Here is a 12,045-nt window from a genome sequence, read left to right as displayed (position 1 = left end):
ACATGACCCGTTTGGTATGTGAGTAAGTATTATTCTTCCAATTTAACAAATGGGGATAAAAAGAGGCAGTTACTTGCCCAAGGACAACCAGTAAATCACTGGCCCAGATTAGGACATAGGTCCTCATTAAACCCAGCCCTAGGCTAATCGCATTAACATCACACCGTCTTTCTGAATTTTGAGTTTTTAAATCTACAAAATAAATATACTTTATTCCATTCCTCAGTGTAACATTTTACAATGCATTAATCCAATAAAGTTTATGTTGGATGTCTGGAACTGAGGTGAAGCAGGATAGTACTTTACACTGTGGAAAACTTTTAACGTATTATCTTTGTACTCACGTGTAATACTTCAGATTAGAGCAGAAATTCATCATTCTGAATAATATTAAATTGACAAAATGGCAGCAGTTGTCAAGACAACCAAAACTAAATTGTAATAAACCACAAACAAGACCTCTAGACACGAGCTGTGGGAGATAACACAGTAAATGCAAGTATAAAACTCTTTTGGGATCTTGCCATGTAGAGAACCGACTGTCTGAGCTAGAGATAAATTCAGTCTCCTAGTCTAAACAATCGCTTAACTGGAGTGTACACTCTAACCTGCCAAAAATGTCATAGCAATGATGTAAAAAATTTTAAGTGATAATGTACACATCTACACATGCGACAGTGTAACCATAATGCAATTTTATTTATGAATCTATGACTTCCTCACAATCTAAATCCATCCCTTACCTTTTTAGGTGGAAGTGCTCAGAATAAATAAGAGAATATATAAAACCTGAGGGAAAAAGGTCTAAAACATTTATTTTCTACTGAACAATGGTTTAAATACCACATCAACAGAAGATTGAAAGAAAAGGTTTTTGGTCAGTCTCCCTTACCCGCAGCCCATGGAAACGAGGATTGCTGTAGAACAGCTTCATCTGCTCTGATGGAAGTGGTCCCAGCACCTTCTGAATTGTAAAAAGCTGGTCAATTTCACTTTCTCCAGGAAACAGTGGTTGCCCATCACTAAGTTCCCCAAGAATGCAGCCTACAGACCACATATCCACAGACTTCCCATAGGGGGCTCTGAAAAGCAAGTACAATAATGTTCACACTAATCAACAAAAATATCTTCTTGACAATCTAACTATCTGCATTTATTAACTAACTTTTAGTCTACATTCAGCTTACTTGTAGCAGGAAAAATAAATTTGATACTTGCTTCTCTAGGCTCTCCATTTACAAAGTGGGTTCTCTAACTGCACTGCAGCCTGAGAAGGCAAGACCAGACTTAGCAATTACCCTTGAGGACTTTCCTCTCTTTTCTGGAAAACTCACCAATAAAGAACATTTTCAAAGCAGAAAAATGGACATTACTCTAATGTTCAAAGTTAAGCTAACACAAACGTCTCTTGATCTTTCCTGTCTACAGAGCATAGCTGAATATAATATAATTGAATCAATTCTTTTCTTATTCTGTGGAAAAAGGTGAGTGAGAATGGTGAAACTGGCTATTAAGAGAACAGAAATTATCAAGTATCAAATTTCTTTCTTATCCAGGCTCAGGACTCCTAAGAAAGAATTTTAATATCAATGAATCCCAAAGGGAATCCTCCAATAGCTATTTCAAAGTTGAAAAAAAATGGTTAAGAAAACATTTCAGGTATCATAGCATACAGGACTCTCCCACTAGAGGCAAAGTCCAGAAAGGCACATTAGTCTCATACACGTGTCTGGTAAACATACAAGCAGATGACCAAGTTGATGCCTGGCAGATCTCTTCAGAGGACAAGACTTTTCAGCCCTGGATGTAGCTAATCCCTTATTTGATAGTCTTTGATCTTCCCTCTAAGATGTTGCTCCTTTGTATCACATACTACTTCAATTCAATACTTCCGAAATCTAGCAACCCCTTTAGATGTTTTTTGGCCTCTTAGTGCTGGTGATACAAAAACAAACAAAGCAGCTCATTTTCTGTGTACTTGAATTCATGCAAGGTAGATTTTTGTGGATATGCAGCATATGACACTCTCTTTTGGATATTAATGTTTTGAGCAGATTGTATGGAGAACTCTCCTGAGATCTGAAACAACAAACTTTTGGTATAAAGGCAGAACTGAGAAAGACTACTTTGTCATCTCTCTTCCTTTTCAGCACTGGAATCTGAGCGCTCACATTCTGTTTTAAAGGGTATCTTATACTTGACTAGCTTGACTGTCTCAAGGTTGAGAAGTCATTAAGAATTGGGAGTCCTAACAGATTCTGTTCTAAATCTATTCCCTTTTCTCATGGATCAGTAACTGGTTAAAAGACAGGAACCAAAGGATAGAATTAAATGGTCAGTTTTCACAACATAGAGAAGTAAATAGCAGTGGTTCCCAAGGACCTGCACTGGGACCAGTGCTAAATGATGTGGAAAAGAGGGTGAACAGTGAGGTAACAACATCTGCAGATAATACAAAATTACTCAAGATAGTTAAATCCAAATCTGACTGTGAAGAGTTACAAAGGGATTTCACTAAGCTGGGTGACTGGGTGACAAAATGGCACATGAATGTCAATGTTGTTAAGTACGAAGTAATTGCACAGTGGAAAAAATAATCCCAATTATACATACAAAACGATGGGGTTTAAATTAGCTCTTATCACTCAAGATTGAGATCTTGGAATCATTGTGGATAAGCTCTCTTAAAACATCTGCTCAACATGCAGCAGCAGTGAAAAAAGCTAACAATGTTAGGAACCATTAGTAAAGCAATAAATTAGGAAACAGAAAATATACTAATGCAACTATATAAATCCATGGTACGCCCACAACTTGAATACTGCCTGCAGTTTTGGTCACCCCATCTCAAACAAGATATATTAGAATTGGAAAAGACACAGAGAAGGGCAACAAAAAATATTAGGGGCATGGAACTGTTTCCATATGAGGAGACATTAAAAAGACTGAGACTGACCATCTTAGAAGAGATGACTAAGGGGTGATATGAGAGAAATCTATAAAATCATGAATGATGTGGAGAAAAAGTGTTATTTACTCTCTCACAACACAAGAACAAGAAGTCACTGAATAAAATTAATAGGCAGCAGATTTAAAACAAACAAAAGAAAGTGCTTCTTCACATAAAACACAGTCAACCAGTGGAACTCATTGCTAGGGGATGTTGTGAAGGCCAAAAGTATAACTGGGTTCAAAAAAGAATGAGAAGCTCCTGGAAGATAGCAAATAACCATTGATGGACCTAAGATGGTCAGGGATCCAAACCTATGCTGCAGGTGTCACTAAACCTCCAACTTCCAGCATTTGGGACTAGATGACTGAGTGTGGCTCACTCAAAATTGTCCTGTTCTGTTCCTTCCTCTGACACATCTGGTGCTGTCCACTGACAGGATACTGGGCTAGCTAGACCACTGGTCTGACCCAGCATGGCTGTTATGTTCTTCCTTACTTTGATGATTGAATCTTACATTGTGGGTTGCTGAGAGTCAGTTACTTCATTCTGGTGCCCTTTGTGAGGGGAGGGCTAAAGAGGGTTACTTGCAGAGACAGCTTGGGCCCTGTGATGCTGGACTGATAGCGCCTGATTCCACCTGGGCAGGTCCCATGGGGAAGCCTTGCTTGAGAACAGGCCCACTGAGCTCAGCCTACTCCAAAGGTGGGGAGCTAGAAAAAATGAAGGAGGAAGCAAAGGTGCATGGACAGGTTGTGTTCCAGAAGTTGCCATGAGACAGTGTGATGCTTTCACTTAGCGGGAGAGGGGAGCACCACTAAGAAAAATTACTTATCCCAGCTGGAGAATAGCGTTGACAGCAGCCCAAGGATGGCAAGTCAGAGCATGATGAAGCTCCTTAAAGGCCCATGAGGGATGGCCCTGCTGGTGTCTTGCCTCTGGTGCTGGCGGGGCTTGGTGCTACTGAAAATGTAATACATGGAGCTACTGGAGCTGCCTGGGTCACTGATTCCTCTTGCTGATCTAGCAGAGACACTTCCCATGCATCCCCGCTCCCCAGACCTGATGCTGGAATTTCTTAATGCCATTTGTTTTTGTGATGCTGCTAGTACATTCAGACTGGGAGAAGGGTGGGAGCCAAAGGAGGGCTAGTGCTCTTGTCCCCACTGTAATCTGCATCAGATTGCTAGGCACAACTTCCAAAAGATAAGACGCTTCTCCTGTTGGTGCCCGTAGGGCAGAGGTTCTCATACCGGGGGTCAATCTCCACCCCAAACCCCACTTCTCCTCCAGCATTTATAATGGTGTTAAATAGATAAAAAAAGTGTTTTTAATTTATAAGGTAGGGTTGCACTCAGAGGCTTGCTCTGTGAAAGGGGTCATCAGTACAAAAGTTTGAGACCCACTGCCGTAGGGGGTATAGGGCAGCTGTGGCGTTCCCGGAGCAGAGCAGCTTCTGAGAGCAAAAGCTGTACAACTCCCGTTTGGCAATGCTGTAGGGTAAATGAGCACAAAGAGCACCTTTTCTCCCTGGGCTTTTCCTCGGCAGGCTGGTCCCCCATGTGAAGCCTCAGGCTAGGCAAGGAGTAGGGAAGGCTGCTTCATGCTATGGAGCAAGATTGCTCTACAGCTGGAAAATGAGCTAAAACCCCCTGTAAGTCCGTAACAGTTTATCTTCCTTGCAAACAGGAGCAATGGGAAGAAAAATTCTGGACCCAGACTGGCAGTTTAATAGATTTTTCATCGTGTGCTGTACGTCAAGAGGACTGAAAAATTGCCCATCTGCAGTAAAGCAGCAGATTAAATGGGGACATTTTCCAAAAGCAAAAGTCAAGCCTCCACCTGCTGACTGACAGGTGAGATCCTGCCTCCTCAAACTGCAGAACAGAGGAAACTATATAGGCACGGTAAGCCTGGATTAGAGAAAGAACTCCTACACATTACACAGACCAACAGGCCTACCCACAGTGAATAAAAAGGAAGTATAACAGTCCCTCACTGCACAGAATGCAGATTGTGCTTCCAGACACTAATTCAGTTGGTCTCTCAGGACAGTATGTCTTTAAACATGCTACTATTTGTCAATAATTTATAGCCCCCAAAAGATACAATGTATTTCACTAAAAGTTACCTGAAGCTCTTTAAAGTAAGTAGATTTTGGATAATGTATTCATAATTGGATACTGTACAATAATGTTTCCTTCCCCTTATGAAAAAGTTAAGTATTTTCCATTTTTATGCACACAGATTAAATGAACACACAAACCTCTTTAAAATTATAATATTCTCCAGTTTTAAAGAGTACAGATATTTAATATTTCTGCACAGAATATGGCTGCAAAGGAACACGCGTTACATTGCACCAAAGAAAACATAGCTTTAAAACAAAGTATCAGCAATAGCTAAAGATCACAGTGTCAAACACATTTGTAATAGATACTCTCTTCTATACAAGCTAATTCAAAGTTTATGTCTATATTGTGCACCAAGACTTTATGCTGTATTTTCCTGTGATAGCAGAACATTTAAAAATTAAGGGTCAATTTACATTAAGAATGCACAGTATATTACTGTCAAAAGTTACACTTCATCACTTTCTTCCTTTATAAGCCTACTTACTAATATACAAAGACTTATTAAAAAAACAACCCGTCGTGTTATATAACTAAAAAGCCACTTTTTATTCTCTTTTGTAACTTATTACATGCAGCACTTTCATAGAATCTTGATAATACATCTCTACAAGCTGACAAACTGATATTTCCCTCGTTTTGTTTAATGACAACCATTGTGCATATAATGATTTATTATGCCACTGTCATTGTGCACCAGTAACAAAAGTCCTACAGTAATGTCAGCAGAGCTCTGGAAATAGTGGGATGAATTTATTAAAAGGGTAATGACTTTGTTTCAATTTTGACATATACAAGAAATTTCTACTATCTATTTATAAAATTTCAACAAATGGTTCCAAGAAGATCTGTTTTTTGGTGGTGCTGAATACTTGCAGCTCTCATTTAGCTTATTGGGAGTTGTGTGTACTCAGACCCTATAGTGACCAAATCTCTGTATCTGTAGAATATACAGCACATACAGATAATAGCATAATTTGATCATCCTGAAGTGCTTTATTCACCTTCAATATGGGAAACTTTCAGCAGAAACTGATGGTAAAGGAAAGACTACAATAGATAACCTCAGGGATTTCTTTTCTTTTTAAATATGGGCTTTTCTAGAGAATGCGTCACTACTGTATTTGAGCATCTAAGGGTGCGTCACCCCATCGCCCATGATTCAGTGACTACCAAGAAGTTCAGAGCCTACCTGAATAGCAACTGCAAAACAATTTTTCCCAAAGCTTGCATCAGATCTGGAAGCAGCTGTGATGGTATAATGTTGAATAAAGGTATGTATGGAGCCCCACAGATGTCCAAAACAGACGTGTCTTGTAAGAAGGCTACAGAAGTAGCTCGCACTCTTGTGGAACAAGCTAGCAGTTTTTCCAGCAAGGGAAGGTCACTCTATACATTGCCCTGTTCTGTTCATTCACTCTGAGGCATCTGGCACTGACCGCTGTCAGAAGACAGGATACTGGGCTAGATGGACCATTAGTTTGACCAAGTATGGCCACTCTTATGTCCGCTACCTCTTAGGATGGTGTAACATGTTGTAAAAAGAAAAGGAGTACTTGTGGCACCTTAGAGACTAACCAGTTTATTTGAGTCTCTAAGGTGCCACAAGTACTCCTTTTCTTTTTACGAATACAGACTAACACGGCTGTTACTCTGAAACCTAACATGTTGTAGTTCACCTAGTTTGTGCTGAAACTGCCTGGCCTTTCATTCTACTGGTATAAGAAACAAAGAGGAGAGGAGATGCTCAAAAAGGCTTCATTCTATCTAAACAGAATGCCTGTGCTCATATCACATCTAATGCATGAAAATTCTGTTTATCCCTACTGGAGTGTGGTTTAAGAAAAAATACACGTAAGTATATCATTTGGTTTAGATGATAGGCCAATATAATTTTCATCAAAATCTTTGGATGTGGTCTTAAGGGCACTTTATCTTTGACAAACTGCATGTATGGAGGGCCTGCCATCAGTACTTGTTCTCCCGCTGTTCTGGCTGATAGTAGTGCAACAAGAAAAGCAATCCTCTGAGAAAGGTGAGCTAGAGAGCAATTAGCTAGAGCAGTGGTTTTCAATCTGTGGCTCACAGACCCCTGGGGGTCCGCAGACTATGTCTAAGATTTCCAAAAGGGTCTGCACCTCTATAAGAAATTTTTATGGATCCACAAATGAAAAAAGGTTGAAAATCACTGAGCTAAAGGCTCAAACGGCTGCCAACACTGTGATTAAGTCCCAAATAGGAATTGCATTTTTACAGGGGCATTAGAGACAAATATCACCTTTAAGGAACCTAACTACAATTGGATTAGAAAATAATGACTTTCCATCCATTGGAAGATGAATGGCTCTCTCAACTGAAGATGCAATAAGTACTCCAGAATGTCCTGAATCTTAGCAAACAATGGTTGAATATTTCTGCCAGCTGACCAGATTGAAAATCTCTAATATTTAACCAAGTAAGTGGATCTTGTAGATTGCTTTCCACTACTAAGCAGGATGTGTTGGACTGCAGTCAAAGAAGCCTTATTTACTTGATCTAGCCATTCAACAGCCAAGTCACAAGCCTTGGGCTGCTTGGGATCAGGTGCCAAATCCAAATGTGATGTTGCAACAACAGGTCTGGGACAGGTGGTAGAGGTCATCGGGGTTAGACAGAGGCTGTAGAGGTCCAAAAACCAGCACTGCCTCAGCCAATCCAAAGCAATGAGTATTATCCTGGCCTGGTCCTGCTTCAACTTGAGAATGATCTAAGGAATAGGGGGGTATGAGGAAACACATACATGAGGTCTGGGCCACACTTCAGCAAGAAAGCATCAGTTACTGAGCCCGAGAACAAAACTGATGGCATTTCTTTTTGTGTCTTATAGCAAACAGATCGAATGATGGGATAACCCCAATTCTGAAAATGATCATCCATACTCTACTGTTGAGGAACCATTCGTGATTGCAGTAAAGGAATCTGCTGAGATGACTGGCCAAATTATTCTGAGAGCCCAGTGAGTAAGCAGCCATTGGGGAGATACTTTCCCTGATGCAAAAGTACCACAGCTTCATCATCTTTTGACAGAGTTGATTGGATCAAGCCCTTCCTTGCCTGTTCTACATCATGGTCCTATTGTTCATGAGAATCCAGGCAGACCTTGGACATGGGAAGAGAAGGCGTGGCAGGCACTGAAAACCATTCAGAGCTCAAGCATGTTGATGCCTCTCACTCTGTCCATACCTCCTAGACTTGCAAGGACTCCAAATGTGCCTCCCAACCTGATTTTGAAGCATCCATAGCTATGGTCATCATTGGGGGTGGGTGAAAAAGGGAATGCTTCTGCAAATATTGTTATGATCCTGCCACCATTCTACGGATCTCAGAACCATTGGGGGAACCCTGGCCAACTTGTTTAGCAAATGGAAATTTGGTCAATAGACTTTAGCCAACCATGGAGAATGTACACATGCAGCCTTCCATATAGTAGTACGTAGACAGATGAAACCATGTGGCCCAAGAGTCTCAAACATATATAGACCATAGTGGTTAGGCGGAATTTAAGGGACAAAGTTGGTGAATTACTTGAAACCTCTCTTGAGGAAAAAAGGCCATTGATTTTGTAGAATTAAGTAGGAACCCAATGAACATGATTTGTGTCTGAAGTAACAGATTTTCTCTATTTAGTGAGACCCACATGATCAAAGAGATACGGGAGGACATGAATGTGATGGAGAGCTTTGGTTTCTGATTTGCCCCAAACTAACCAACCATCTGTGTAAGGGAAGATGTGACTCCCTTTCCTCCCGAAATGGGCAGCCACCACTTGATAAATAAATGTAGGGCCAAGGCCATTTTGAAGAAAAGCACCCTGTACTGATAACGTTGAGTCCAAAGAACAAATCTCTGGAACTTCCAGCGGTTTGGTAGCATTGCCAAGGATCTTCTCTGAGATCCTTCCTACAGCACGAGCAAAGCAAGAAGATTCTGGAAGTGAACCTAACTGATGAAGGGTTTTCACTTTGTGGAACATTGGTCCATCTATAGGGAGAGGGGGGCTGTATAGTTTAGACAGCCTCCAACTCTGTAGAAGGGAAACCAATCTCTTTGGGGGCAGGCTGGGTAGAGTAGTCAGGAGGGTGTTAAACTAATGGCAAAAGTGGAGGGTAAAAAGAGAGAAGATATGATCACTCAGAACAATATTGAGATGTTCAGAAGAAACTTAATCAAGGAACCAAAGGACATGGAGAAGAAATTCTTTAATTACATGAGTAACAAACAAGAGGAACTGGAATTGCTGATTTATGAGCATAAATTCAATCTGGTGGCCATTACTGAAACCTGGTGGGATGATTCCTATGATTGGAACATTTAAATCAGTGGTTATAACCTATTTAAGAAGGACTGAATGGACCAAAGGGGTTGGGGCATTCTACGTAAAAAATGGCATTATGTGTTTCCGGGTCACTGATAACTCAGAAGAAAATTATCTTGAATGCTTATGGATCAATGTCCTAACAGATAAAATACAAGATGGGGTATTAGTTGGTGTCTGCTATAGACGACCAAATCACACTAGGGAACAAGATGACTGCTGCCTTACACACCTACCTGCAATGTATAGGGGAAAAAAAGCTGTGAGATCATGAGCTGTGAGACTTCAATCTGCACGACAGATACTAATGGGCTCATGCTGCCAGTTCTAAATCAGCCTTGGAATTTCTGAACATTACGGATGCCAATTTCCTAACTCACAAAGTGTTGCAGCCAAAATGGGGGAATTCTTTATTAGACCTTGTCTTAACAGATAAAAATGAATTGCCCACAGAGCTGAAAATTAAACGTAATTTAGATACAAATGATCATGACTTGATCACATTTATAATGTGCAAGCAGAATAAAGTCCAGACTGTTAACATATATATTTGGTGCTTTAATAGGGCCAATTTCACAAAGTTGAAAACAATTATGAGCCAGATCAGTTGGAAGGAAGAATTTAATCAGAATGGTATGGCACTAGTAGCGTCCCATCTTGGCACCGGGGAGCCATGGGATGAAGGCCTCGCTCTACCCTGGGCACTAGAATAATGCCTGTAATGTTTGGAGTCCCTTCTTGATGTAGAGGGGACTCTTTTGGACTTGGAATGGTTCCTGTCCATTTTTATGGGTTCTCATTCATGGAGAGTCCATACAGGAGGAGGAGGAGGAGGAGGAGGAGTTTGAGTTCAAGGGCCTGTCCGAGATCATTGCTACCTCAGAGGCTGATTGTGGGGCTGGATGCTGAAGGCCCCAGTGCCGAATTGAGCCTCTCTAGAGAACTATTTTTTTGTTTTGTTTTTTAAACAAAAACAAAAACCGCACCTCTCTTTGATATGCCCATCACCAATGCATAAGAGACAGCTCACGTGGGTATCACTGATTAGGATAGCTACCCCACACAACGAACAATGTTTGAAGCCTGGTGATGGCATGCCATTGATCTCTCCCCTAATACTAGCTAAACTAATACTAACTAGTGGATACGACTGCTAAACTATAACTAACTATAAAGAATGAACTGCAAAACCAAATACTGGAAAAAATTGCTAACTGCACAGAAACTGAGAGATAAACCAGACAGGGAGCTTCAACTCAGGCCACAGGTGGTGCGATGGAACTGAGGGGGGGTTGGGGCGGCACCACCCCTAAATAGACTTGGCTGAAGCCACGAGGTGGCATAGGGCATGCATGCATGCTGCCCAGTAGGTGCTGCTGCAGAAAACTCTCCAGCTCTGGTAGCGTGCACCTGAGCTGAATACGTGTGAACAACTCAAAGAAGAACTATTACCTGAACTCTGGCTGCTTGGGGCCTGTGGCAAAGTTACTGCCCCAACAGGCCTCCTGGCTGGCTGTGATGAGGCAGCAACTTTTGCCTCAGTTTCCTCCTCTGTCTTTTGACCTATTCTACCGTAGGAGTGTCCTGACCCTCAGGCCAGACCACTTGGTAGAATCCGCCCTCTTCTGGGGCCAGAGAGTCCTTTGCCAAGGTCCGACAGCAACGTATACAAAAAACAAACCTATAGCTTAACTCGGCTCAGCTGGCAGCCACCTTGTCATAGGCATATGTCTGCTGCTGCAGGCTGTCTTCCTGTGCCTTAATCCACCCTACAACACAGGGGTTGGTCCACTCCCCTCCTTATTCAGGGGCTCGGGCAGGCTCCAGCTCAGCCTCCAGCTCACCCCTGGAGAAGCTTGTCTGGTCTCTCCTTTTTCCTTCTGAGCCTTCCTTCAGGCTGCTTCTCACAACTGAGGCATGGAGGAGTTTCCTCTAGGGTTCCTCTCCCCAGATGTGCTCTTTGTTAAAACATGCCCTGCTCTCCCCTAGCTATTTCTAATTAATCCTGGCCCACCTGTGAGCAAGCAGGTTAACTGACCTCTCAAGCCCATATTAACTCTTTCACATCACATCACAGAGCCTTATGTGAAATGAACCGATGGCCTGCCGCCACGGTTCTTCATGGAACTGTGTCTTCCTGCCCAACAAAAAGACACGCTTAAAACTGACACCTTGCTTATTAGCCATCTCTGCAGTGCTGGCAAAGATGAAATGGAGGCTGAACTACACTCTCAAGCCAGAGTGGTGGGATCCCCCTCAGGAGAGGCGTGTTAGCAGTACGGTGTGGAGCACGGTCTGTGCTGTATCCATTCTGTGGCTAACAGAACGTTTCACACTCCAGGTCTGTTAATCCAGCACCTTTCACGACCACTAAATACCTTTTTTTAAAAATAAAGAGATGGTTTAAAATATAGTTATGATAATTTACTAATATGTAAACCTGAATCAAGATAGCAATTTGTTCAAAATATGCTATCATATCATAGCATCAAGTCACCTTACAAGAAGAATAATCCCAAGTAATTAATGAGACATAATTAAATCAATTTATTAACCAACTACCATATCCAATGGTAAATCTTCACAAAAGTACTTGAGTAAATGCATTG

At 41.5% G+C, this 12,045-nt stretch overlaps 1 protein-coding gene across 3 annotated transcripts in view; it reads right to left on the bottom strand.

The window, feature by feature from the left end:
- CDKL5 (cyclin dependent kinase like 5) overlaps nucleotides 1-12,045 on the bottom strand; it is a 214,056-nt gene that overhangs the window by 46,204 nt on the left and 155,807 nt on the right. For all 3 annotated transcript variants that reach the window (XM_037901155.2, XM_037901170.2, XM_043537928.1), the window contains one exon: nucleotides 893-1,082. In XM_037901155.2, coding sequence (XP_037757083.1) covers nucleotides 893-1,082 — 190 coding nt within the window. The remainder of the gene's footprint in view (nucleotides 1-892; nucleotides 1,083-12,045) is intronic.

This window comes from Chelonia mydas, chromosome 1 (genome assembly GCF_015237465.2).
Source record: "Chelonia mydas isolate rCheMyd1 chromosome 1, rCheMyd1.pri.v2, whole genome shotgun sequence".
Lineage (NCBI taxonomy): Eukaryota > Metazoa > Chordata > Testudines > Cheloniidae > Chelonia > Chelonia mydas.
This window is presented reverse-complemented; position numbering and strand designations above follow the sequence as displayed.